This window comes from Ochotona princeps, chromosome 8, assembly GCF_030435755.1.
Source record: "Ochotona princeps isolate mOchPri1 chromosome 8, mOchPri1.hap1, whole genome shotgun sequence".
NCBI lineage: Eukaryota > Metazoa > Chordata > Mammalia > Lagomorpha > Ochotonidae > Ochotona > Ochotona princeps.
The window spans coordinates 15,491,899-15,519,837 of NC_080839.1; the positions used below are offsets into that span (position 1 = coordinate 15,491,899).

The following is a 27,939-nucleotide window of genomic DNA, read 5'->3' on the forward strand; positions in this document are numbered from 1 at the left end:
GAGCCTTGCTTTGACATGGTTTGCTGCTCATCTGTAACTCGGCATCCACACAAGCTTCAAACGCAGTACTGGTTCCTGGGTGCTCCCTGTCTGTGCAACAGGCTTCTACTTGGTGCTATGCACCTCAACACCTGCGGACACCCCCCACACTTGCTCAGGCTATGCACCCCTCGGCACTGCCACTGGGCAACCTGCCCGCGGGATACACTTCATCTCCATGACACTCAAACAAGCTCTTTTATTCCAGGCACTGGAAGTCTCCAACAGGTTGTGCCATGACTGCTGGATCTGGTTTTGGAGTGCAGTGAAACGGGGCTCAGGGATGGTGAGTCCCAAGCCTGTATTAGCAGAGCAGCCGCCCTCCCTTGCTCCAGTCAGGCCCGGGCTCCAAAGCCCCTGAGCACATGGGAAAGCCAAAAAAAAAAAAAAAACAGAGCAAAACCAGCTGAGGCCACACCAGCAGAACAGCACTCCTCCCTACTCCCCTTGACTGGCCAGCACCAGCCCCCAAGGCAGAGGGTGCATGTCCTCACGATGCCAAGCCTGGAGGAGTCCATAACACCACGCGGGCTACTGGGTGACCCGCAGGGCGCCACCGCTCCACCGCCGGCTGAGGTCCTCGATGGTGCTGCGAAGCCGCAGCGTCCAGTCGTCGGCTCTCCGCAGCAGGGTGCAACGCGTCTCCTTCTGCTCCAGGGCCAGGATGGCGGCAGGAGTCTCGGGGCTCAGACCCGCCGCCAGGACAGCTTCAGGGAACTTCGCTGCAGACGCAGGTGCCAGGCAGCAGCGGGCAACGCTGCTGGGGAAGAGGGTGCCAATGGGAACCAGAGCAGCAGGAGGATGGGGCTGGGGGTGGGGTGATGTGGGAGGAGCAGGAATGCAAGGGCAAGGGAGGTACGTTGGTTGACTGCTCAGGTGGCTGGTGCCTAACTCCACCACCGTCTCCCCCAGCTGGCGATATGTCCAGCTCCCTCTTTCAGGCCCCAGTTCCACCCAGCACCTTGCACACCTGCTAAAGCCACTGGCCCACATCCCCAAAGGGGCCCAGTGAGCCAGACTCCAGGGCCTATACCTGGGCTGCTGTCCGTCTGTCTGCTGGTAATGGTAGCTCACAGCCACGGCTGAGTGCGGGCACAGCAAGTACTGGTTCTGGTCCCAGCAGCGGCGCATGGCCTGGGTGATGGCCGCATCCAACACCGACACAGATGTCACAGCCTCTGAGAGCTGAGTGGATCAGAGTGGTGGCAATTGGGGTTGTGGCCAGTTTGGGGAGGAGACAGCACGCCTCTATATAGTCTTGTTCTTCAACCAGAGGGTAGAGGCGCTCACATATTTCTGGGGCCTGGTTTTGCCTTGCTTTGTTTTAAGGATTTACTTATTTGAAAGCCACAGTTACAAAGAGAGAGATCTTCCATTTACCAGGTCACTTCCCGGTGGCTGCAGTGGTCAGGTCAAAGCCAGGAACTTCTTCAGGGTTTCCTACATGGATGCAGGGACCCAAGCACACGGACCGTCCTCTGCTTTCTCCAAGCCATTAGCAGGGAGCTGGATGGGAAGTGAAGCAGCTGGGACATGAGCCAGTGCTGATGTTCAGGAGGTGGCTTCACCAGCTACACCACAGTGCAGGTCCCATGGTTCCTCTATGATTACTGCCCCCACTCCTGGGGGTGGGAACTCCTGCAGCACCTCCTCAGGAAGTTTTCCTGCTACTCTCAAAAAGGAAGACTCCTTTCTCCATCCTCCCCTGGTGTGGCTGCCTTCTTTGATCAATCTTTGAGAAGGGGGCCTGGCATGGTGTCAGACCAGGTTAAGTCTCAGCCTGTGGTGCCAGCATCCCACATCGGAGCCAAGTCGAGTCCCAGGTGCTCCACCTCCAACCCAGATCCCCGCTAATGTGTACAGGAAAGCAGCAGAGCATGGCCCAAGTCCATGGGTCCCTGCGATCACATGGGAAATCTGGACAAAGCTCCTGGCTCCTGGATTCTAACTGGCCCAGCTCTGGCCAATGAGCCATTTGGGGAGTGAATCAAGGCATGGAAGATCTCTCTCTCTCTCTCTCTCTCTCTCTCTTTCCTTCTGTCTCTATAACTCTGCCCAAAATAAATAAATCTTTTTTTTAAAAAAAGATGAAAATAATCTCTGAATGTGTTTTGCATGCTTATGGTAAGCTAAACACCCTGTATATGTATGTGACTATCATAGAGAACATGTGATGTTAGAAACTGTTTGTACTGCTACCTTCCCCCAGTAGAATTCACAAAAGACAGGCATGCATTTTGTCTTTTTATGTCCAGTACCTGGCATAGGTCCTGGTTCATAATGGATGAGTGAATGAATGAGGGAATGAATGAAGGGCATTCCAGCAAAGGGGGTGTCCCCTAAATGTGCAGCCAGGAAAGGAGTAAAGCAGAGGACCTACTGTCTCTACTTCTCTGTAACTCTACCTTTCAAATAAACAAATAAACCCTACAACCAATAAAACAAAGACAGAAAAGGGGCCGGCGTTAGGCCACCACATGTGACACCGGCATTCCATACAGGTCACAACTGGTGTCCTGGATGCTCCACTTCTGATCCAGCTCCCTAATCATGTGCTGGGGAAAACAGAAAAATACGGTCCAAGGCCTTAGGCCAGTGCACCCACACAGGGATGGTGTTACGGGCTTTGGCCTGGCCGAACCCCAGCTGTTGTAGCCATTTGGGGAATGAACCAGCAGATTAACCTCTCTAACTCCGCCTTTCAAATAAATAAATAAATAAATCCAAACCAGAAGATCTCATGGGATATGTTAGGGAAAAATTCTTGGTAGTCCCCCAAATCCTACTTTTTAAACATAAAATACCAATAACTAGCACTAGCTGGCATTAAAATAAAAGCAACCCTTCCAAATTAGACCTCTAGCACTCCAAGGAAATTAAAAAACAAAAGCAAACAAACAAAAAAACTCAACACACCAGGGGCTTCTGCTCATGTTGGCTGGACCAAGCAGCTCCCAGCTGTCCAGCTGCACTATTACAAGCTAACAATAGCAAAATCTTGTAAAAGTTACTGACAAGACCTATGCTACCACACTCTCTACAAAGTGCCTCAATGCATTATTTGACTCTAGTCACACAGCCCTGTGAGGTGGACTTTCCTATTACCCTAGGCTACAGCTGAGCAAATTGAGGCACAGAGTTCATGAAGTGGCTCAACATCTTGCCACTGGCTTAGGTTCAAGCAGCTGGAGCATGCTCCCTTCTGCTTTTCCTCATGCCGTGTAGATGTGCCCATCTATGCTAACTGTGGAAGCACCCAGTTCATGCCAGGTAATCAAGCAGCAGGTACCCTCTGCTCTCAATCAGATCTCCACCCCCTACCCTTGGATGTGGCCATGTCATTTCCTTTCTCTGGACTGGTTGGGTAGTAACTGACCTTACTGTGTAGTTCCTTAGGGAGGGTCAATCTTTGCGTCTTTTCAAACTGCTCCATGAGTGCTCTTGTCTCTTGGCTGTTGGAGCCAGACAGCAGCCAGAAGATCCTCTCCATGTTGTAGGGAACCTGGGTAGACAGGCAGAGTTCCCCCCTCCCGGGGACAGAGGTGGTATGCAGATCTCAGCCTTGTTAAGCTCCAGCTCCACCCAGCCAGCAGCTGGGCAAGCCTTGCCTCCCTTTGCCCACCCTACCCCACAGGCCCACCTGAATGTCCATTGCTGAAGCCAGGGTTGGTGTGACAGCCTCAGACAGAGAGAAGTCCCCCTGCTGGACAGCCCTGTGGATGATGTCATTGCGATTCACTGCCACCACCAGGCGGATGGGCAGCCCCATCTTCTGAGCAATGCACCCCGCTGAACGCAAAAGGGGAAGAATTTTAGAAACAGAAAAGAATCAAGTGAATTTGATTTTGTTAATGTTAAGAAACTTTTGTGTCTTTTGAGGCTTTCTGTGCTTCCAGATCTCAACAAATTGAAGAGATAACTGAGAATGGGAAAGATATTTGCAAATAAAGCATTTGATAAAGGACTTGGTCCTGCCTCTATGAAGAACTCACAGTTCACTCAGCAGGAGGCCAACAGACAGCAAAGACAGTCCCCATGGGTACCAAGGGACAACTGCAACTGTGCTGCGTTCTTCAGTGGCACATGTCAAAATTTTTAGCTGGTGCCTGAAGCTCAGTAAGTGGGTGACAACGTTAATTATTGTCCAAGGAAATGATCCTAATGCCAGGCAGCCACACAGCCCTTTAGCCTTTCAAAGTTCAGAGGCATTCACACCTGTCAGCAGTCCTGAGGGATGTGATAAGCCCTGTAACCTCCTTCCATCTACAGCTGAGGAGTTGAACCTAGGGGACCACCCCATAGCCCTTCAGCTAGTAAGGGGTGGGAGTTGGAGGAACAGAACTGGGGCCACAACCCTAAGTCCAGATCTCTCTGCCTCACACAGTGTCTGGGCCATGGCTCTAGGTGTCCCAGAGTGGGAACACCTTGTGCCAATCCAGCCATGTGCCCTCACAGCGGGTGGCTGCCCAGGGCAGGGGCTAAAGTCCATACTTCTGGGATAGCGCACTGCCAGCCAGACACAGCAACTGACCCTTGACCTCGATCACCCACACTTGGCTGAGTGAGTGAGGCACCAGGTCAGGCTGTCAGAACTCACAGGAACTAATCCGTGACTTCACTCTGCGGCCAAGAGCCCAAGATGTTCCCCCATGAAGTTAGGGGGTGAAGTCTTCCGGCAGAACTTCCCTTTCCCACTGCAGCCAAAGGACAGCTGGAGGGCAGCAGGTGCTTTTCAGGAAAGGCCCCGATTTGCTTACCTGCGACATTCCCAGCAGCCCCTGTTGGCACAACCACCTCCACGGAGGGCAAAGAGTGCGTGTCCAAGGAGGTTGCACACTGGAAGTAAGCAAAGAAGTGGTGGGCCATCTGCACCAGGATCCGGGACCAGTTGATAGAGTTCAAGCTCATCAGATTGTGCTCCTTGGCAAAAGGCACGTCGGCGAACACAGCCTTGATGGGCTCATCAAGCTCGTCGCTGTTTCCCTCCACTGTCGGGAAACGTGGGTGAGGGGGGTTATAGATCTCAGGGGACAGGAAGAACCCCACCTCTGCAGTGGCCACCTCCTGCTTGAGACAGGCCCTTGCAGGCTGAGCCCAGCATCCTGGGACCCTCACCCACTCATGCTGCTTCACTTTCCAGGTCTGGCCAGGCTGACTAGACTCAACCTCAAACACCTTGAGGAGGGCTCAGCTCAATTGGCTAGTCCTCCACCTTCAAGCCCTGAGATGCCATATGGGTGCCGGTTCATGTCCCAGCTGCTCCACTTCCCATCCAGCTCCCTGCTTGTGGCTTGGGAAACCAGTGGAGAAACAGCCCAAAGTCTTGGGACCCTGCACCTACATGGGAGATCTGAAAGAAGCTCCTGATTCCTGGTTTCAGACCAGCAACTCTGGCCATTGCAGCCATTTGGGGAGTCAAGCAGTAGATGGAAGATCTTTCTGTTTCTCCTTCTCTGTAAATCTGCCTTTCAGATAGATAGATAGGTAGATAGATAGATAGATAGATCTTTACAAAAAGAAAAAATTTTGCGGCAACTCATCTTTCCCCAGAACATCTGCTGTTTCTTGAGAGAAGATGTAGCTAGAACCATCTCCAATGTTCCTATCAGGACATAAAATATGATAAAAAGTATTCCTCTTCTGGGATCTTAGGGAAAGAATTTCTCTTATTATTCCCTGCCCTCTCCCCACACTTTTCTGCCTAGGGCAAAGAGGTATTCACCTGATGGTAAATGAGAAGGTAGGAGGCCAATGTTGTACTCCATCGACTGGACAGAGCTTAGGGTACCAACAGTCATTGTTCCCACATGGTTGGCCCTCTCACCCTCATTCAGACCACAGGGGGCTATTCTGCCCTTCTCTCCTGTATGCTAGGTAAGCTTGCATGGGCAAGATTGCCCTCCTTGATGCTAAGTATGTACAGTGGTTTCATTTCTAGGTGAATTATCAAAGAAGTTTGTGGGTGAATTAACTGTCCACTAGTTCATCTTATACACACCCCGCTCCACCCCCAGGACTACATCAGTCAGCAACCAATCCAATATTAAGTTTTATCTGATAGCTGGGTTTATTTCACCAAAAGACCCTCATTTGTAGAAGAGGGGGTTGAAATTCACTGGCCCAATCACCTATTTAGGCGTTTAGGTTATTCATCACTCTGTCCTTCACCACTGTGTAGCAGCATTGGGGCTGGGGAGCTGACCCCTGATCCACACGTGCACCTCTCATGGCCTGGTCCAGTCACGGCGACCCTATTCCTTTGCTAAACTAACCCAGTTAATGCCTGGCAGTTCTATGGGGTCAAGGGTTGGCTCTTACATGGGCCTGCTACTAAGTTCAGGTCATTGGGACCTACTGGCATTCTACCTCATGCCCCATTTTTTTTTCCCACCAAATTCAGGCAAGAGCCACAGGAGGAGACAGATTTGATTACCTTGGACAGTCTTAAGATTGGGGGAGGCAGAGCAGAGAATGGGAAGAACGTAAGCTCATGAGGGTCATGCAGAGACACAGAATCAGTAACTGAGAGCACACCACACCTCTGCATCAGAGCTACAGAGCTGCAAAATATTCTTGTTTAGCCTGATCACCTTGGGTTTTCTGTTACTGTCAGTCAAAAGCATCCCAAAGAATACCATTATTGAACACTTAGTCCTTGCTCATTCTAAGCCCAAGATGACTAAAAGACATTGATGATTTTATAAACCCAACCCGTGACCACACACACAATAATCCAGTGGTTGATCCCTACTTTCTAAGTGGGAATAATTCATAGCAACAAACAATGAATACCTACTTAAACAATACATCTCCCTTGAAGCTATACCAGGAAGCTCCAGAAAGGAGAGGAATTTGGATAGTATTGTTTACAAACAGAACTGATTTATTCCAAATCCAGTGCCTTCTTGAAACTCAGAACAAGTGTGTGTGTTTGCTATAGAGAAGAAATCGCTTTTCATTTGATAATCTTAGAAAAACAAAGCCCACGCGGGCTCCTGCCCTGGGCACCCACATACTCACCCGCAAACACGTGGACATTGTCCTTGAGCACTGTCGTCATCTGCAGCTCCTGGATCCTGGAGCAGTGACCCTTGGGCAACAGGACAATGATGTCCACGTTCTTTGCCCCTTGGACGCTCTCGATGGCAGCACTCCCTGTGTCCCCAGAAGTTCCTGGATGAACAGAAAGGGGAGCCCGCCTCTTCAGAACAAGAAGGATGGAAAGAGAAACACAGATGCTGGCAGTAAACATCTTGCTTCAAATACTTGGAGGATGGGGCTTAGATTTTACACAGGGACTGGCGTATGGCAGACAGAGTAAGCTACAACCTGTGATGCCTGCATAGCATATGAACACCAGTTTGAGTCCCGGCTGCTTTACTTCTGATCTAGTTAATGCGCCTGAGAAGGCACCAGTCTCCGAGGGACTCCATGGAGGGAAGCTCCGTCCTACGGGTGGGCACCCTACAGCCAGGGTGTTATGGCACTCTGCCACTTGGGTCCCCGACACGACACACACCTACAACCACGGTGACATGTTTCTGCCTCTTCTCCAGGAAGTACTGCAGGAACTGCGCTGTGCAGCTCAGGGACAGGTCCTTAAATGCGTATGTGACCCCATGCCAGAGCTCCAAGACATTCAGCCCGTCCCTCAGCCTGGACAGATGGACCACTTCTTTGTGACGGAATCTGCTGAAGGCATGGTCGATCAGATCTGTGCGGGAGGCAGAGGAAGAGTCAGGTTGAAAGACATTAGCCTGTGCTCAAGGTCTCCACCAGTGGAATTCTGAGTTTTTACTTCCTGCTACCAGATAAAAACAATACTCGTTTTTATCTTAGTGCATGTTATGTATGAGTATTAGTAGGGTCCATTGCAATGGCTTGGTGGCTAAATCCTTGTTTTGTGTGCGCCAGGATCTCATATGGCACCGGTTCATGTCCAACTGCTCCACTTCCCATCCAGCTCCCTGCTTGTGGCCTGGGAAAGCAGTAGAGGATGGCCTAAAGCCTTGGGACCCTGCACCTGTGTGGGAGACCCAGAAGAAGCTTCTGGCTCCTGGCTTTGGATCAGCTCAGCTCCGGCCATTGTGGCCACTTGGGGAGTGAACCAGCAGACAAATCTTTACCTCTGTCTCTCCGTCTCTCCTTCTCTTTGTAAATCTGACTTTCCTATAAAAACAAAACAAATCATTTTTAAAAGTACAAATAAATAAACTTAGAAAAAAATCTGTGGACCTGCATGGCGGCATATCATGCTAAGCTGCTGCCTGAAACCTTGGCATCCCAAATGGGCACTGGTTCAAGTCCCAGGCTGATCCATTTCTGAATCGGCTCTCTACTAATATGCCTGGGAAGTAACAGGATGGACCAAGTGCTTGGCCTCCTGCACCCATGTGAGACCCAGAAGAAAGTCCTGGCCCCTGGCTTCAGCCCTCCCCACTGTGGCCATTTGGGGAATGAACCAGTCCTTGCTCTGTCTTTTCCCAGACCTTGTAAGTCAGAATCTACTTTGCAGAAAGACCCCAACAGCAATTCACAGGCAAACTGCAGTTTGAGCTGGTTCAGAACATTCTTCAAGTCTATTCCAGAATTACCATTCAAAGAAATAAAACTGTAACCAGTCTATGCTAAAAGAAAATCAGATAGCACTCTGGAGGCCCAAGTGCTTTATATGCAGGAAGAAAACACTCAACATTTAAGATTGTGCAGTTTGTGGTCTTGAAGAAGTTCTTTCAAAATTAAAGAGGCTCACGGAGACTTTATGATGGACCATATCAATCAGGGGACAACCTCATCGAGCGAAACTGGCAGCGATTCATAACTGGAGAACTATTAACACCACTCGAGCACATATCTCAGAGCATGCCCCACATCCGGGACTTGGGGTGGGCGGGAAACCGGGTGGGGCTTCTCCCTCAATATCCCCCTTTACCTCAGATACATGATGGAAACAATATGGACATAATGATATTATCCACTTCCCTATCCCCCTGAACCTTTTTTTTTCTTTCTTTAACTGTAATTAACTATGTAAAGATTGTCAACAACAACACAATAAAATAGATTAAAAAAAAAAAAAGACTTTCACAAAAAAAAAAAAAAAAAAAAAAAATTAAAGAGGCTCTATGCAGACTATTTCAGCATCCTTCACACTGGAGGAGGGAACTGGGAACTCTTCTGGGATATTTCCAAATCTACATTTCTCCCCTCGTTTTGGGAAAAGTCACTAGAGACTTCCTAGAGAATGGGCAGTGGATTCTCAACTGCATGAGGGCTGGCTTGGGGGAGGGGACTACTCACCATTTAAGTTATCCCTTGGGATGAGCTCCGGGCCAATGAAGAGGGCACACAGCTCCTTCACCAGGCCCTTGTAAGACAGCGTGCTCCACGCACGCAGGGTCTCTCTGTCCAGGCGTGGGAGCTCCTCGGGCATGAAGAGGCCTCCATCAGGTGCATATCCAGAGAAGAGGGTCCCCTCAAAGTCGACCCGAGGGGAGATCCCTCGAGTGCTAATGTACCACATGGTCCTGGAGGGGACAGTAAAGAAGCACCTGTTCTCTAAGTTACCAGCACCCCATAAGACAAAGCTGAGGTACACACAACTCCACACAACCAGTCTTGAGTCCAATCACTCACAGGGGTGGGGCCCTGCCCATCTCAAAGTCTCACACCAGCTTCTCCTGGAACTGTGCAAATCCTAATGCCTCCCCAGATGAGGCAGCTCTACTGCCCCATTACCTGGGTGGGAGAAGAGAGGTGGAGAAGACCAAGCTTGGACCTCTTATTGGAGAGAAAGCTAGCCTTGGTATGGGACAAGACAAGAGCCCAGGAGGCAACCGCCATTGCCATGTCCCTCTTGGTACGCAGAAGACTAACACACCAGCTCCTATCCCATCTCAGGGGTGTCGGGGTCCACTTCTGCTCAGCTAACAACTCCCTTTGAGAATTACCTGGGAGAACTGCCTGTAACCTTCTCAACTTTGGTAGCTTGTTACATCAAATTGGAAGCATTAAAACAACAACAACAACAACAACAAATGCACCTCCCTGAGATTCTAGCTGTGTCAACTGAGACTCACTCCTGAGGCAAACCAAGGTGCAGCCACACCAAGACAGGACTGACCTGCTTTTCAAACTGAAAGTCCCAGGAAACCACTCAGCCCCAGGCACACTAGGGTAGCTGACCATCCTGGTTGGTAACTAGTCCTTCCCTACAGTGAAATCCTAAAACACTCTAGACGTGTTGCCACACTGTCCTTAGAACGCTCCTGTCATGGCCAGTTGGGCCTGCATGGACTCTGAGCTTTCTGGTTCTTGCATGGGGAGCATGGGGACCTTGGACCTAACCTCGGCCACACATTCTTATCAGCTGGGTTCGCAGGAGCTGGGTGCCAGGTCAAGGGGCAGCACTGCTGGCTTGCTCTTCTCTGGACCACGCTGGTACATGTAGGTACTCCAGTTTGGAAGCTCCTCGGTTAACTCTAGGGATGAATTTGAAATCAACGAAGCTCTCAGGATCAGTCTGGACTCTCAGGCAGAGGCTTAGAGGGGAACCCCTGCTTCCGGGGACACACAGGACCATCTGGTGCTCCCCCACTATAAGAAGGACAGGAGTGGGGCCAATGTGGTGGCTCAACATGCTAATCCTCCACTTGCAACACTGGCATCCCAAACGGTTGCTGGTCTCTGTCCCTGCTGCTCCTTTTCCCATCAAGTTCCCTGATTGTGGCCTGGGAAAACAGCTGAGGATGGCCCAGAGCCTTGGGACCCTGTACTAAGGAGACCCACAGGAGCTCCTGGATCCTGGCTTCAGATTGGCTCAGCTCCAACTGTTGTGACCACTTCGGGAGTGAATTATCAGACAGAAGATCTTCCTCTCTGTCTCTCTTCCTCTTTGTGTATCTGCCTTTCCAATAAAAATAAATAAATCTTTAAAAAAAAAAAAAGGAAAGGAAAGAAAAGAAAGGAAAAGAAAAGGCGAGAAGTAGTACTGAGCTAGAGAAATTCTTGCTGCTGAAACTGGCGCTGACACCCACGAGCCTGGTATGAGTCCTATGTGGGCTGCCAGGTCCCCACTCAGCCACTTACAAGTCCAAGTGCATCCAGTTTAGACTGAGACAAGCTTAATCATCCACATCAGGAATCTTTCCAATGTGAAGGGATACTTTTAACCCTGGAATGAGCCAGAATGGTCTCTGATAACTGGGACATGTGGTCACCCAGCATAGGAGACCACAGCAAAAAAAAAAAAAATGAACTCAGGGTGGCTCCCAAAGCCAGCCCCACTGGATGAGCAATGAAGACACAAGGTTTCACAAAGTGAACAGAGCCAGGGCCTCTCTGTGCCTTCAGTGAAGACAAGGGTTTCTGTGGCAACGGTGAAAGTCAGAGCCAACAGTCCAGGACCTTGAGTATGGCCATGCCACTTGGCAGGACCACAACAAAAACAATGTGACATCTGGGCAGCCGAGCTGCTGCAAGGAGCGAGGGCAGGGCCTGTGGCTCTGGCTCACTGGGTCAGATGATGAGTCCCTGTTTTGTCCAAGGGCTGGCAGGGCTAACATTCCCAGGACAACGCAACAATCAGAGTCCTCCTGATCCTTGGACCCCACATCCAAGTGCAGATGGAAAATACATCCCCCTGCATTCCCGCCACAATACAGTGCTGCGATGCCCACAGCTTTAACTGACATGGTACTGGGTGTGGCAAGTAATCTAGAAATGATGAAAGCCGATGGGAGGATGGCAGTGGGTTATGTGCACTGTGGTGGTGGATATAATACCATCTATGGACCTTGGCGTCAAAGGGGGTTCCTGGAATCTGCCCCACCCCCATTCCCAACTTCTCACCCTGGTGCACGTCCTCGGATTCCAGTTGAGGTCAACCAGATAGAAGCCTGGAAGAACCTGCTGCCCAGGACAGGGGGTGCTGAACCAGAGAACCAGCTCCCCCGGCCCCCACTAGACTGAGCTGATGGTTTTATCCGCTTGGCTCGTCTGGGTTCCCCTAGAAAACCTGGCCAGTACAAGCAGGAGACAAAGGAAACAGGCGCCGGAAGAGGTGTTAGATGCGGGCCAGCACATGGACACTCCCTTGGGTAGAAACTGCGCAGGTCCTGCGCAGGCGTCTAGCCCTTCTGGTCGGTATGCAGTGCGCCTCTGGTTCCACCCCTGGCTGCTCTGTTTCGGGATCAGGAGCTGCGGAAACCTGCCAAAGCTACAAAGCCCGGCAGGCCCGCGGCCCTCCCCGCGGCACCAAGTCCCCGAGCGCGGGACCAGCGAGGGGCAGGTGCGGCACGGCGCGCCCCGGTGGCCCGGCCGGGATCCGGGCGCGGAGAGCGGCGGGGCGGGCGCGCGCGGTTACCGGGTGCGGGGCGCGGACGGCTCGGCTGCGGGCAGGCCTCGGGCGTCCGGCTGGGCCGGCTCAGACGGCAGCCGGGGGCGGAGGAAGGGGCGTGGGAGGCGGGTACCGTGGCGCGCCCTGCCGACCGCCTCGTTCTGGCCTCCTTGGCCTGTACGCCCCAGCGGAACCCGAGCCAGCCTGGCAAACTGCACTTGTTTCTGCGACTGGGGTAGATGACGTCAGCCTCGCGCGGATAGCTTGCCTGGTCAGCAGTTTCTGTTAAGCTCAGACCTATTCTCAAAACAACGGCCTGCTCCCATTCGTTCGTTTACGAAAAAAGCAAGAATTGGAACCGAAAAGGCCTCTAGGTGGGCCCATGCGTCTCAGGATACTCATTCATGCTCCCAGTCAGTCCGCGGAGTCTCGGCCCACGGAGCTGGCAGAGTTTGGGTTGCTGGGTGGACAGGTGCAACAGAGGGTGGGGAGACTAAAGGCGTCCTCTACGAGATCTCTGTGGCCTGTTTTGTGCCCCCCCCCCCGTTTTTCTCCCACTTGGGGCAGTCTCCTGACCTAGGGTGTCTGTTTTTGTCAAGTTACCTATTCTCAAGTTACCGCCCTGGCATCTGCTTAACTTACCCGTGCAGCTCCACGCAGCTGCCATTGAAGGACAGACAGACTGCAGACTGGTCACAAATCAGCTGATGACCTGATTGTTGCAGCACCTGTTGCGTTCATACAATAAGTGAGAGTCTCTTCTGGATTTTATAAGCCACACACGGACCTACAAAAGGTTTTTTTGTCCCTCCTGATGTCCTTCAGCATCTCAGAGGCCAGGGAATGTGGCCCCGGTTGAAAGAAGCCTTGAGATTCCAAGTCTGTCACAGCATATGTGACCAGCTATGCGCCTCCGTAGCCACCCCACCCTAGGGACAAGCCTGCCCCGAGGCGCTACTGGCAGGCCCTGTGCCAGCCTCATGCCCAGCTGCAAAACTTCCTGGCTGTTCTGGGGTTAAGGGGAGACCCTAAGCTTTCTGTGTTGTCTGATTCCCCAGAACAGAGAGGGACTGCCTGGCATGGTGGGTCAACTGGCTACTGCTCCACCCATAAGCGCTGGCATACCATATGGGTACCGGTTCGTGTCCTGGCTGCTCCACTTCTGTTTCAGCTAACTGCTTGTGGCCTGGGAACACAGCAGAGGATGTCCTAATGCCTTAGGACCCTGCACCTGCACGGGAGCTCCAGAAGAAGGTCCTGGCTTCAAATCAGCTCAGCACTGGCCATTGCAGCCACTTAGAGAGTCAATCAGCAGACAGAAGATCTTTCTGTTTCTCCTTCTCTCTATAAATTTACCTTTCCAATAAAAAAGAAATAAAGAAGGGGGCAGAAGGCCCATGTGATCCCAGGTTTGACTCAGCAGCCAAAAACACTGAGAGCAGCTCAGCACAGACAATGGAAACCTCTACCGGCTGTGGGAGGGCGATAAGTGTTCTGAGCTGAGCCATGCGTCAACGTTTAGTTCTTACAGGATTAAAAAGTACTCCCCCCCTACACACACACACCTCCTTTGTGACCATGTTGGATACAGTGATTGACGTGTGAATTGGGCACTAGATTTTAATTTTTAATTTTATTATTTTTATTTGAAAGGCAAAAAAAAATTTGTCATGGGCATAAATATCCTGGTCTCCCCCTGGTGTGGGGACCAGCACTGTGACATCGCAGGCTTAGCTGGCATCCCGAGTGGGCATTGGTACGTGTCCCGGCTGCTCTACTTCCCATCCAGCTCCCTGCCTGTGGTCTGGGAAAGCAGTAGAGGACAGCCCAAAGCCTTGGGACCTGCACCCGCATGGGAGACCTGGAAGAAACTTCTGGCTCCTGGCTTTGGGTTGTCTCCACCCTGGCCATTGGGGAAATGAACTAGTGGATAAAGACCTCTCTCTCTCTCTCCTTCTCTCTGAAACTCTGCCTTACAAATAACAATAAAAAATAAACAAACCTCATCCTAGGCCCTAGTCTCACACAAAGATAGGACTTCTAAGTGCAGACATACATAAGGGGCACAGTGAGGTAACAACATTTATTCACTATGTGAGATGGTGAACACACATTCACCTGAGTGTGTTGCTCCACTGGGAGGAATATCCACTATGAATGGGCCAGAGGATTGCTCAGGGGGAGGAGGAGGAAGACGGTGAGTGCTTCAGTAGCGCCCCCAGCGGTGGTCCTTGACAAAATTGAGCGCGCACCCCACGAACTGGCCTCTCCTGTGGGGTTGGTGATGGTACCACTACATTCTTGAAGCCTCCAGGAAATTTTCTGATACTTCTTCAATTCCACATGGAACTTAATACTAATATTTTTATATCATCCTCCCCTCTAGGGCTCAGATGTAACAGATGCATCCTGGGAGGGGGATGACTTTCAGTGACAGGTAAGACATAACATTACATTGTGGTTTGCAGGAACTTCCAGCTCACTCTGACCTAAAGTAGCTAGCTAGTTAAACCACATCGGAGGGAGATCTCTTGTCTGATGGTTCACTTTCCAAATGTCTGCAAGGGCCAGAAGCCTGGGCTCCCATGTAGATGGCAGGGACTGGGCTGGTCTGAAGCTGGGAGCCAGGAGCTTCTCCAAGGTCTGTCACGTGAGTGCAGGAGGCCAAGGCGTTCTCTGCTGCTTCCCCATGACAAGAGCAGGGAACTAGATTGGAATCAGTGCCCATATGGGATGTCAGCACCACAGGCAGAGGCTCAGCGTGCTACACCACCTTTTTTGAAAAGGCTGTCAAGACCGTTGAGTGGGAAGAGAATAACCTTTCAATGCCTAGTAATTGGACAACTTAACATTCATTTGAAAATGAGTGGCTAATACCACTATCTCATACCATATGCAAAAATTAGGTTAAAACAGATCCAAAGATCTGAATGTAAGAATGAATAGGCCCAGGATGGTGACACAGCAGGCATCACGTATGGGTGACGATTCCAGCTCCCTGCTAAGGCACCTGGGAAAGCAGCAGCAGATGACCCAAGTACTTGGGCCTGGCCCAGCCCTGGTCTTTGTGGCCATTTGGGGAGACAACCAACAAAAGGAAGATTTCTCTCTATCCCTGTCTCCCTGTCCCTGTAACTCTGCCTTTCAAATTAGCAAAAAAAGAAAAAAAAAAAAAAAAAGAATAGACATAGAAAAATCTTAAAACCTAGGTTTAAATCTTTGTAACCATGATTAGGCAATGGTTTCTTAGATATGACTTTAAAAGTGCAGGCAATATCAGAGAAAATAAATATATTGATAAACTCCTGTGCATCAAGCAACTCTGTTAAGAAAATTTTAAAGAGACAACTTTAAATGAGAGAAAATATTTGTAAATTCACAAGTCTGGTAAAAGTCTAGTTTCCAGAAAATGTAAGAAGTTCTAAAGGCTCACTAGTAAAGACAAGCTAATTCCAAAGTGGCCAAAGGGGTTAAATATTTCTGTAGCAAAATGAAAAATGGCCAATAAGCACATTTAAAAATGTCCAATGTTATTAGTTACTAGAGAAGTTCAAAGGCAAATGAAAACCACAGTACCACTTTAGAAAAGAACAGGGAAGCATTGTCAAAGATGAGGCAAAATTGGAACCCTTACATGCCACGGGTGGGGATAAACACAGAAAACAATTTGTCGATTCCTCAGATCATTAATCCTAGAATTCTTATGTGATCCAGCAACTCTGTTCCCAGGCACATACCCAAGAGAGTAAAAAGCATACATTCACACAAAACAGTGTGTATGATGGGCAGGAATGGTGGCCCAGCAGATTAAAGCATTGTTTGGGAGGCCTGTGTTTTATGTGAGAATGAAAGTTGAAGTCCTGGCTACTTTGTACTTCTCATTCAGCTTCCTGTTAGCGTGCCGGGGAAGGCAGCAGTACTTGCGTGCCTGACACACACATGGGAGACCCTGAAGGAGTGCCCACGAAAGGCTACAGGTCGTGTTGTTCTGTTCACACGACATGTTCAGAAGAAGTAAAACCATAGAGACTTACTGATTGTTGGGCAATCGAGAAGAAGCCCGGGATTGTTCCTAGAAATCTGGTCCTTGTGAGCAGTGCTGATTCAGAATAATAAACAGAAGGTGTGAGGATAAAGAGACGAGAACGTGTATTTTATTGTAGATCGAGGCGGTAGTAGAGGGGTGTCTCGAGTACTACCATCCCAAGCTTAAAAAAAAAAAAAAAGGGAGTGGGGAGGCGGCACAATGGCTAAATCCTCATCTTGCATGGGCCGGGATCCCATATGGGTGCTGGGTCATGTCCTGGCTGCTCCACTTCCCATCCAGCTCCCTGCTTATGGCCTGGGAAAAAGTCAAGGATGGCCCAAAGTACTGGAACCTTGGCTTCTGATTGGCCCAGCTCTGGCCGTTGTATCCATTTGGGGAAAGAAAATCTCTCTCTTTCTCTCTATAATACTGCTTCTTAAAAATAAAATACAATACATTTTTAAAAGCAGAACACATCTGAGAAAAGTACTTATAGTTGTGTCCTTATTTTTATTTCCAGGTCTGCTCCTTGGCCATCTGAGTGGAGTGCATGTGAGAGATGTTTGCCGTTAGGACTGGGTGCCAGTTTCTTTTTGCATGCCTGATTGGTACCAAGCATTGTCCTGTGTGTGTGCAAGTGTCTGTGTCAAGTTCAAAGCTATTTTCTTCATTTAAAGAAGAAAAATATGGCAGCCTAGTCATCCCCACAGAAGCAGAGTTAAGTAAAAGCAGGGTTTGCATGTTAGCATTAGGAGTTTTACGGGCTGCTCTGCCACCATCCCCGCCCCGTCACTCTTCCCTCACTCTGCACACAGAAACGTCATTCCCTCAGTAACTCGGGCTCCTAAAGTGACATTCTCATCCTTCTCTTTCCCTATCCTTCATATCCAACCCATCTGTAAGGCCCATAGATTGTACCCACAATCTATGTGGTCCATTTCCTGTTAATTCCACTTCTCCCTAGCACCATCCCACCATCGCCTATGCCCTTTGACCCCACAGTATTCTCTCCCAGCAGCACAAATGATCCTAACACTCCAGTGCTCAAACCCTCAATGGTTGTCCTCACTATTAGAATTCAGTGCCGGTGCCTGGGGCCCTGCATGGGAGTTCTACAACCTCACCTTGAGACGCTGCACCCACGGATCATCACGCAGCTCTTGGCCCTCCCCTTTCTGGAAGAAGCCCAGATTCTCCATGTCTCTTGGCACCACTGGCCTACTCTTGCAGGGGCAGGATCAGCCCTGAGGTGGCCTTCTCAGGGAAACGTGCCCGGTCATCCTTTGTGCTTCCTCTGACCACCCGGGTTCTGCTGGGTTCATTGTCCACCTCCACCCGCTGCCCCACTGGGATCATCAGCTACATGGGAGAAGGACCCTGCCCCATTCATCACTGTGCCTTCAGTCCTTGGGCCACCGGCTGGCAACTCGAACTCTTAAAAAGGTGTAGGCTTTCGGAAGTTAGACAGCAACTATTCTTTTCTGGGAATCAGATGTTAGGTGTGCTTTCATGACTTCAGAATGGTCTGGGGGTACCCTGAGAACGCCCCCAATCCCATCCCCCAGTCTTTCACTATCATAGCCCTGAGTTCTATCCTCACAGCCCTTTCTGCTTGCTGAGTCAGGTGCAGTTAACTATCTTTCTTCCCTCTGTACTACTCTGGGCATTCCATGAGGGCAGAGCGCTTACCTATGGTCACCATTTCCTTCCCCGCTGGAGCAGAGGAAGGGCCACCAGGGCTCCGATCGGTAACATAGGGGATGATGGTTTTCTGAGCAGCAGCCTGGCCTTTAAGCCACAACATCAGCCCCTAGGTGATGGATAGAATCTTACGGAGCCACAGTTGTACATGCAGTTCTTTCTGGACCATGGTGTCACGTTGCATTGCAGGCTGTGTATCCCAGGTGTACTGCAAGGATGAAATGGACCTGCCGCTTCCCCAAACTCCAGGCAAATAAAGCAAGGCGTGAAACAAGAGCCTTACTCTCCAGGAACTCACAGCCTGAGAAATAGCTGGAGAAATACTAAGACGTGCACAATCCTACTGAGAAGCGTTCCACAGGAGGCGATCATCAGCCCCACAGAGAGGACGGGGCCAGTCAGGAGACCCAACGAAGACTATGTGGAGGGTGTGGCCTCTGACCGAGCCTCAGAAGCTTGGCTCTGCAGCCACAGGTAAGAGTAAATGGGAGTGCGTTTGTATCCCCGAGCACCAGGCAAGCAGCAGACGGTGCTGCCTGGTATCCTCTTCTGTAAGGGTTCCATTCTTTGTTTCAGCAGAAACCAAGGTGATTACATTCACTGCCACTAGATGGCAGTAGTTGGTCAAATGTGCTTGCTGCGTGTTTTATTGCAAATTCCATTGCTAGTTCTGATCCTGGTGCAGTTGAGTGACTTAGGAGTAACAATAGAATTTTCTACATTAAAAATGCACTTTAGGGCCCAGCATGGTAGCCTAGTAGCTAAAGCCCTCATTTTGCATGCACCAGGATCCCAAATGGGTACCAGTTCTTGTCCTAGCTGCCACACTACCCTTCCAGCTCCCTCCTTATGGGCCTAGGAAAACAGTAGAGGATAGCCCAGAGCCTTGGAGCTCTGTGCCCATGTGGGAGACTCAAATGAAGCTCCTGGCTCTTGGCTTCGGATCAGCTCAGCTCTGGCCATTGCAGCGACTTGGGGAGTGAACCAGCAGATAGAAGATCTCGCTCTCCTTCTCTCTGTGTATGTGCCTTTCCAATAAAATAAATACATCTTTTTAAAAATGTACCTAATTCATGAACTTGCATATGGCCTAAGTATTCATGAGCCAAGAGACTAAAATAACAAGGAAATACTTTTACGTAGGATACTATATTCACAGTACACTGAAATTACTGCTTTAAACAGAAAAAGAGGGATGGGCATATGGCACAGCAATTAAGCTGCATCAGGGGCATCCTCATCCCAGACCAGAATGCCTGCTGGAGTCCTGGCTCCAGCACCCATGACAAGGGGGTGAAAACCAACGCTGGACCACAGCGTTGCAAGGTGGGAGATGGCCAAGTCCCTTCTGGCTGCCAAGCTCCCACTGAAAAGGTTATAGAGGCTTCCAAGGTTCCTGGACTCAGAGTGGCCATGGAGGGTGGCTAAGACACACGAGAAGCTGGGTCTCCGCTTGTTGCTTCTCTGCTAAGGAGAGACTGACAGGCAGGTGCAGCGGAGACATGTCAGTCATGCCTGGGAACACCCTTGACAATGGAGATAACACACGGGTGCCCAGATGTGCACCTGAAGACCACCAAATAAGACTCTGGAGCCTTAATGTCAGTGGGGATAATCAGTTGACAAAGCTAAAAGGAATGAGCGGGCAAACAAAGGATGATTGAAAAACAATAATAGCATTTAAGAAAAAGTGGAAAAAAGGAACAAAAGCAAAAATACTTAAAGGGTGTAAGCACTTGTAATCATCTCGTCATCCTTAATGTTTGGGTCCTGAACTTTCATTTGTCCCATCACAAGGGGAGCTTGCTCAACATCTGGGCCGTGCCCTTGGGGACTCTGACCCTGTACGCCGGGGACGTACCCAGACGTTTGAGTGTTTAACCTGCTCTGGGGCTGGGCGGACCCCTTCGGGTAACTCTGCTCTAGATTCCATGATGGGATTGACTAAGGTGCAGCTCGTGCCTGGTCTCCTCCAGCTCCGCTTCTTTTTAGCTGGAGGACTTTGAACAAGTCACTTCACTTCTCTGACTTCACTGTAACAGCTAATGAGGAATTGCATTAATTAGGTCAAGTCTTCTTGAAATCCGGGGGTAGGTTAAGGCTGAGAATCCAATGAAAGCCTTAGAAGAATATCAGCAGAAATTCTGCACAGTTTTGGACCTCCATGTCCTTTATAGTCTTGGTTATAATTTCTCAGGGGAAATGTTCCCCAAAAAGGTGTCCCTGTCAGCTCTGACATTCAGGGTTGATCTGGACCCTGGGGGCTGGGGAGCAAGGACAAGACCCATTCTGGACAGCAGACTTAGAACCCCATCCTGTGGGATTTGGGGTGCTGGACATGGAAAGAAACACATGGCAGAGTGTGTGAGGCAGGGAGCTCAGAGCTTAGTAGGGAAGCCAGACAATGAAGTCAGCTCTTCATTCATACTATGCGGTGGGTCACACAGTAAACAAGATCATGTCTGGGAGCTTCAGGCATGTGAGGGGCACAGGCCTTGCTCGAAGGAAAGGACGTGGGAGAATCGGAGAGCACTTCACAGAGACCAGATGCTAAATGGGTTAAGAATAAGTCAATATCTGACCAAACGGGAATGGCGTTGTAGACCAAAGGAAAAGCTTGTGCTAAGCCAAGAGGGGGAGAGCGAATCACCCACGTGGTTAGAGTAGTGGGTGTTTTAAGGAAAGGGTGGGAGTAGGGAGAAGTGGGTTGGAAACACAGACCTGCACGGTTCGATGATGCTCTATGACAGTGGTTCCGGAGGGCATGTGCTCTCCCAGTTGGGTACAGATAGATCCGGAAGCATCTGTACCTAAACATGGGCTTCTAACTCCACAGGGAGGCTGCTGCTTCTCCTTCTCTTATGTTTTCAGTATCCAGATGAAGGGATGAAAGAAGTCTAGTGGGGGGGGGGGGAGGCAGCAGGCACAGTCGGTAAGACACTGCCTTAGGGCCTGGCACAATGGCTCGGTGGCTAAATCCTCACCTTCCACAAGCTGAGATTCCATATGGGTGCTGGTTCGTGTCCTGGCTGCTCCATTTACCTTCCAGCTCCCTGCTTGTTGCCTGGGAGGGAGGTAGAAGATGACCCAAAGCCTTGGGACTCTGCACCCATGTGGGAGATCCAGAAGAAGCTCTTGGCTCCTGGCTTAGGAGCAACTCAGCTCTGGCCATTGCGTCCACTTGGGGAGTAAACCAGTGGATGGAAGATCTTTCTCACTATGTCTATTTTTTTCTCTGTAGATCTGATTTTCCAATAAAAATAAACAAAATCTAAAAAAAAAACAAAAAACAAAAAACAAAACCCTACACTGCCCGAGACACCCACATTCTGTATCTGGTTGGCGTCCTGGCTCCTCCGTTTCCAATCCAACTTCCTGCTAATGGATATTCTTGGGATCAGAGGTGACGGCTCAAGTACTTAGGTCCCTGTCACCACCTGGGGGACCCAGATTGAGTTCTGGGTTCCTGGATTCAGCTTGGCTCAGCATTGGCTATTGCAGGCATTTGGAGAATGACTCGCTAAATGGGTGATCTATATAGATCTGTCACTTTGTCTTTCAAATAAAATAGATTGCTTTTTTAATTTTTTAAAGGAGGTCAGTGTGGTAGCACAATATACTGATCTTCTATCTGCAGTGCCATTCAAGTCATCTGCACTCATTCAAGTCCCAGCTGCACCACTTACCAGTCCAGCTCCCTGTTTATAGTTCCGGAAAGCAGCAGAAAATGGCTCAAATTCTTGGGACCTGGCACCCATGTGGGAGATCAAGAAGGAGTTTCTGGCTCCTGGCTTCAGATCAGCTCGGCTCTGGCTGTGGCAACCATTTGGGGAGTGAACCAGCTTATCAAAGATCTCTTTCTCTCTGTCTCTGGCTTTTTCTGACTCTTTCACCCTCTCTGGAATGTTAACTTCCAGATTAAATAAATAAATCCTAAAAACTTTTAAAGAAGTCTACTGGAATGAGATGCAGGGCAGGGAACAGGAGATACATATTTTGTAACCCTACATTGTAGCCTATTGTCTCTGGATTCTGAATTTTGGAAACCAGTAACACCATCAAAATAATCTACATCACACTGTTAAAATACAATAATAACAAGGATTATAGGTGATCTCATTATACCACAAATAACAGCAATGACGAAACAAGACAGGCATAATATCAGAACAGTTGGCAACCTCATTCTGCCATGTTCTAGAACCCAGTTATGGACCTAATTGTGGGATCTTCTGATGGGAAATAAGAGGACAGCAAAGTGAGAGAAAATAAACATCTTCAGCAGGTGAGTCCTCTGCTGTGTGCCCCACAGTTAAACCACCCTTTCCCTCCCCAGGTAGATGGCCTCTCCCGCGAGCTGGGAGGAAGGATGAGCTGTGCTCAGAGGCCCTGTGAGAGCACACGCATCCAGGCAGGCGCCTCCCAGCTCCAGCAGCCCCCAGCCTGCTCTGTATCTAAGAACGTGGCCCTGTGACTGTTAACCACCCTGGCCACGAGCTACTGATTCTATTAATCTTAAGAAGATTAGGAAGCGGCTCCTTTGATTGCATCCAAATAGGCTTGGAAATCAGCACTTAATACAGAGCGCTTAGGACTCCAGTCATAGATAGAGCCATAATGGGCCATGGCTCACCCAGAGGAAAGGTCTCCTTAGACTCAACAAAGACAGCCGAAGGCCTGTGAGCCTCAGACCTGCGCAGATCAAAGCACCCCAGCCTTCCTAGCTGATCTGAGCCCTCTCACACCACAGCTCTGCGCTTAGGTGCTTCTGGGTGAGATAAAAACTCAGCACAGCCACAATCCAGATCGCTTCTTGGGAAGATTTTGTACCTACCTAGAAAGCCCATGCTTCTTAGGATCTGAAGGTAGAGGATACAGTTTGGACCACTGGCCCAGGCTGATATGTTTATTTCTCTAACAGCCAGCTTCTCATACATGTAAACACTGTGGGATGCTGTGAGGCCGTCCCCTTATTTATGACCCTGGATATCCTGGGTCAGTCAGCACACCCAGAGGCTCAGTTACTTGATGAAGGTAGGGGAGATTTGCATCCTGGTTGTATCTTCCATACACAAAGCAGTAGGAGGTGCTCATTTGATAATCAACTATTGAAGTAACCAATGGGCTTCAAGAAAGTGGCATGAGTTACCCATTCTCCAAGCTTCCTGTTTCTGCCCCTGCAACTTCTACATAGCAACCCATGGGGTAAGGGGGTGCCTCAAGGTGCCAGGTTCCCCAGTCATTCTTCAAGAATCCTTTCAGCACTGCCAAAAGACAGCCAGAATTGACTCCTAGGATTGCTGCCCTCCTTAGGGGCAACGGCTCCAAGTCATGAACTGTTAGGAAACTAACAACGGATGAGCCAATTCCCAACATGGGGTGATTTGGTTAAACAGGTAAATGTCTGCTTCCTTTACAAATGAGAAAACTGTGGTCAGGGAGGCTGAAAATGCCTAGGAAATCTGCACTCTTTCCAACTCACAACAGGCTACTTCCTCTGCCCCCTGGAGAGTCAGCGTCAAGGCGAGGTGGGATTCTGGAGCCCAGCCCCACCCCTGGAGCTGTGAAGATGTTTGGCGGTGATGACCACACTGCATGGCATGCTTGTCTGTAACTGGCCCACCTGCCTGCGTGGTGGTCTTGTAGGCTCGTCTGAGCAGCACAGATCACTGGTGGATTCGTCAGTGGGGAGGACCAGGGGTCCACCTGCACAGCAAGTGGGGGATTCCCAAAGGGGAAGGAGAAGAAAGGAAGGAAGGACATGCCCCGGCTGCTCCTAAGAAGCTCAGGGAAGTACCTGAACACCAGCACCACCCTCCGCACTTTCCCCAGGCACTGCATGGAGCAGGCTTCGCTAATGAGGCCCCAAATCATATGTGCTCCCACCTCCCCTATAAATTGAACCAAGAGGGCCCTGCGTAGCAGCCTAGTGGCTAACATCCTCGCCTTGAACACACCGGGATCCCATAAGGGGCCAGTTCATATCCTGGAGGCCTGGCTTCCCATCCAACTCCCTGTTTGTGGCCTGGGAAAGCAGTCGAGGACAGCACAAGGCCTTGGGACCCTGCACTTGCATGGGAGACCCAGAGAAGACTCTGGGCTTCTGGCTTTGGATCAGCGCAGTTCCAGCCGTTGTGGCTGCTTCAGGAGTGAATCAATGGACAGATCTTCCTCTCTGTCTCTCCTTCTCTGTGTATATCTGACTTTGCAGTAAAAATACATAAATCTCAAAAAAAAAAAAAAAAAAACCACTTATGTGCTGGGGTAGCAGACAAGGTTGGATTCTACTTTAGGCCTTGGAGACCTAGTCCTGGCAGGTCCCAGCAGGGACATGGCACTCGGCACAACATCCCAGAGCACTGGTCAAAAGAGTCTGTGGCGAAGAAACAACCACAGTTCTGGGGTGCACCTGGAGCCCTAAGAACCAAGGAACTTGCTCTTCCTCGCTGGCTAGGGCCCTCCTGCCTAGCTCAGCTGATCTTGGAGAGCAGGAGCTTTAGGAAAAACCAGAGGTGACTGTCTAGAAACTTCTGAGGCAACGTACAAACCTCATTCATCCATTCCATAGTGGTTACTATGTTTAGGACCTACTACGCATCAGACACTGATTATAACTCTCTGGCCTAGCAGTCAAATTTAATAGGGATAACACCCCTCCAAAAAAATCCAAACCTGAATTGTCTGTACTTGATTAAAACACAGGTCTTGCCTTGCATTGAGAATGGTGATAGGAAAAGGAGGTATAGAAGAGAGCTCCTATCTTCTCAGGAGGTCTGCATTCCCTGCTGTTTCTTAAGGATGTGGCCGCAGGCAAGACATTTGCCTTTGTTGAACCTCAGAGTTCTAAAACGGAAGTCACTGGCTGCACCTGGCCAACAGGTGCTTGGGGATGAGTAAGTCTTGGCGATTCTAATCATCATTTGATTCTAGTTTTCTGAATTTGGAGTCTCCTTGACACAGTCTCCCCAACTTCAAGCAAAAAAAAAAAAACCCTCAACCAAAATCAGGATCAAGCGTATGTCCTCCTGCGCATGCTTGGACAAGGAGTCAAGTGAGGGTGGAGACCCTGACGCTCCCCATTCAGATGTCCTCTTCCCAGCGAACCCTGCCCTTTCTCAACACACTAGGGCTTCACTCTGTGGCTTTGGGAAATGGCTCAGAGCCTCCATTTGCTACGAGACAGCCAAAGAGGTCTCACAGCTTCCAGTTCCATAAGATTTAGAGAGCAGTGCAAGTAAACAACATTTAGTTGAAATTTAATGGCATTATCAAAATCTGTGGTCAAAGGAGATCTGCCCGGGGCAAGAGCTGGATAAATGTTCAAACACACACGCTCCTATCAGGAGAGAAGGTTGTTCACCTCAGCACACTGAGCGGCCATGTGGGTTTTGCAAGCTCACCCTGCATGTGGAGTCCTCTATTCCCCAGCCTGTCCCCTGTCAAGGATGGCGGCATTTCTGTGAAATGCTTATGAACATGTGGCCCACCAGACTCCAGGCCCTTCCTCGTAGATCTCCAATTACTCCCTCAGCTCCACTCTGGGCAAAGTGCTCGCTGGAGTGTGCATAACCAGAGCTCCTGCCAGGAGGCCCAGCTGGTTTAATTCACAACATTTGTTTGGTTCCTATCAGTTCACTCAGCCATTCAACAAACATCCCTGGGGGCCTTCTCAGTGCAGAGACACAAATAAAAACTCAGCAAACAGAAGCCCAGATGTCACCACAAACCAGAAAACCTCCAGGTCCAATTTTGTCATTGTCCTTGTGACTTAACATCGTGATTGTTATTTCCTGAAAGTTGAACTCTTCTCCACCAAAGATCAGTCCTCTGTTTATGAAAAACAGACATTTGGCTTTTTTGTGTTTCTACTCCTTCATCGTGTTTCCCAATATTTTAGAAAAAAAAAATGGACAGTTCAACCAGAGTTTGAAACCCAAAAGGAGATCTGAATTCAAGCAGCTCTAAGAGTCTTCCTTCCGTTGCAGATCAAATGGGGCCTGTGGTGTCTGTGTGTGCTAATCAGAGTCACACCTGAAAGGCACCATCCCTTTTTTTTTTTAAGATTTATTTATTTTTATTGGAAAATCAGATATACAGAGAGAAAGAGAAAATATCTTCCATCCACTGGTTCCCTCCCTAAGTGGCTGCAATGGCCAGAGCTGAGCTGATCTGAAGCCAGAAGCCACAAGCCTTCTTTGGGTCTCCCACACAGGTTCAGGGTCCCACGACTTTGGACCACCCTCAACTGCTTTCCCAGGCCACAAGCAGGGAGCTGGATGGGAAGTGGAGCAGCTGGAACACGAACCGGCACCCATACTGGATGGTGGCGGTTGAAAGGTGAGGATTTAGCCACTGAGCCATCGTGTGGGGCCCTTTCAGGGCACCATTCTTTGAGACCCAGGTGTGGTCACAAATTACATAGAATAGTTGGTGTGGTGTCATCCGTATGAGGCAGTCCCACATTTTAGAGACTGCACGCCTCTGGGAAGCTTCCTGACCAAGGGTCAACAGAGGTTCCTCCAAAATAGAGACATTCCTAGGTCTAGAATTAATAAAGAGATGGCTCAGAGCAGATTTGACCTTGATGGATCCATCTGAACAGATTTCCTAACAGGTTTGCTATTCATTTGGCACTTTAGTCTGTTTCGTGTCACTGTAACAGGATACCCAAGGCTAAGGCTATTTGAGAAGGTGGTTTATTTGGCTCATGGTCCTGGCAGCTGGAAAACCCAAACACGTGATGTGGTACAGGTCCTTGGGCACAAACTCCCTGGCTCCGTCACATGGCAGATGCATTGCATGGCAGGAGTTTATGGGAGAGACGCACGTGTCTGAGAGCTCACATGGTCAGAGGGAAGACAAGAGGCTACCGGTTCTTCGATGACAGCCTCCCTCTTTCAGGAACTAATCCTTTTCTGCCCATTCCAGAGGGGCCAGCATCAATGTCTTCACAAGAGCAGTCACCTGCCAGTCATCTCCCACTAAGCTCCAACCCTTAAAGATCCCCAAATCTCTCAACATCATGGACTGGTGATGCAGCTTCCAGCACATGGAGCTTTGGGGTGCAATGGGGGAGGGAAACCCATATGTAAACCATTGCATTGGGTGAATTGAGTCTGTCTATGAGAGAGTCATGAATCCTCCTGTCCCTCCTTCCTCCACCAAGTGCCTTCCCATTCAGTGGGAATAAGGAGGCGTGAATCTAGGGAGGTCATGAGAGAGAATGACGCAGTCATAAGAGTGCAGATCTGAAGCAGAGGAGTTTAGAGGGAGGAGAAGATACTGCCAGTTGCATCAAAACAGAGAAGCAAGGAGGAGGCCTTTCTCCTGGCATCATCTTCATCACTAGCACACCCATGGTGACCCCAGCTGCACACCTAGGGGCTTCAGCTCTGCTTCTTCTCTCTCACCCACTTGCTCTGTTACAACTAGAGAATAGCTCCCTAACTCAGGCCCTCCTGCTTACTCACCAGGCCAATTCTTCCTCTTGCCAGGGCTTTAGCAAGTGTCTAGATGAACCCCTCCACCCTGCTTCCCTCCTGTCTTTCCTGCTGACTTAAGAATAATAGTCCAGAGTCTCAGATGTCTGAACTACTCCTCTGCATGAGAACATGCTAACTTTTCCACTACCACAATTTTGCCATTTGCATATCTGCTTCACTATTTTATCTCGAGTCAGATCTACAGAGACCCCTGGCCCAGTTATTTGCCAGCATGGCTCAGCTCCTTATCCTCATTTCCATCTCAGAGGTTTGGGACCATTTCACTGGGTCTAGGAACAGAGGCACCAGCCAGCAACCTCCAACCCTGGGGAGGCAGGTGTCGACCCCTTAGT

The 27,939-nt window shown here is 49.8% G+C and overlaps 1 protein-coding gene across 4 annotated transcripts; it reads right to left on the reverse strand.

Annotated features, from left to right (window-relative positions):
- Positions 1-433: 433 nt before the first annotated feature.
- THNSL2 (threonine synthase like 2) lies at positions 434-12,618 on the reverse strand. 4 transcript variants are annotated; one of them, XM_058667648.1, is made up of 10 exons: positions 12,404-12,618; positions 10,387-10,520; positions 9,340-9,566; positions 7,559-7,753; positions 7,060-7,212; positions 4,797-5,027; positions 3,680-3,828; positions 3,416-3,541; positions 1,073-1,224; positions 434-799 (listed from the first exon to the last, which is right to left on the reverse strand). In XM_058667648.1, exons 3-10 carry the CDS (start codon positions 9,560-9,562, stop codon positions 571-573), a joined length of 1,458 nt encoding a protein of 485 aa, XP_058523631.1. In that variant the 5' UTR covers positions 9,563-9,566; positions 10,387-10,520; positions 12,404-12,618; the 3' UTR covers positions 434-570. The 4 variants fall into 4 exon arrangements, with proteins under 4 accessions (XP_058523631.1, XP_058523630.1, XP_058523632.1 ...); XM_058667647.1 differs by lacking the exon at positions 10,387-10,520 and having other exon boundaries at positions 12,404-12,617; XM_058667649.1 differs by lacking the exon at positions 10,387-10,520 and having other exon boundaries at positions 434-796; positions 12,404-12,616.
- Positions 12,619-27,939: the final 15,321 nt, after the last annotated feature.

Coding starts and splice junctions, on each gene's coding strand:
- THNSL2 (XM_058667648.1), bottom strand. CDS start 9,562: ATGTGGTACATTAGCACTCGAGGGATCTCCCCTCGGGTCGACTTTGAG. Junction 7,754..9,339: donor CCCAAGGGATAACTTAAATG/GTGAGTAGTCCC, acceptor CCTCCCGCACAG/ATCTGATCGACCATGCCTTC. Junction 800..1,072: donor ACAGACGGACAGCAGCCCAG/GTATAGGCCCTG, acceptor CCTCTTCCCCAG/CAGCGTTGCCCGCTGCTGCC.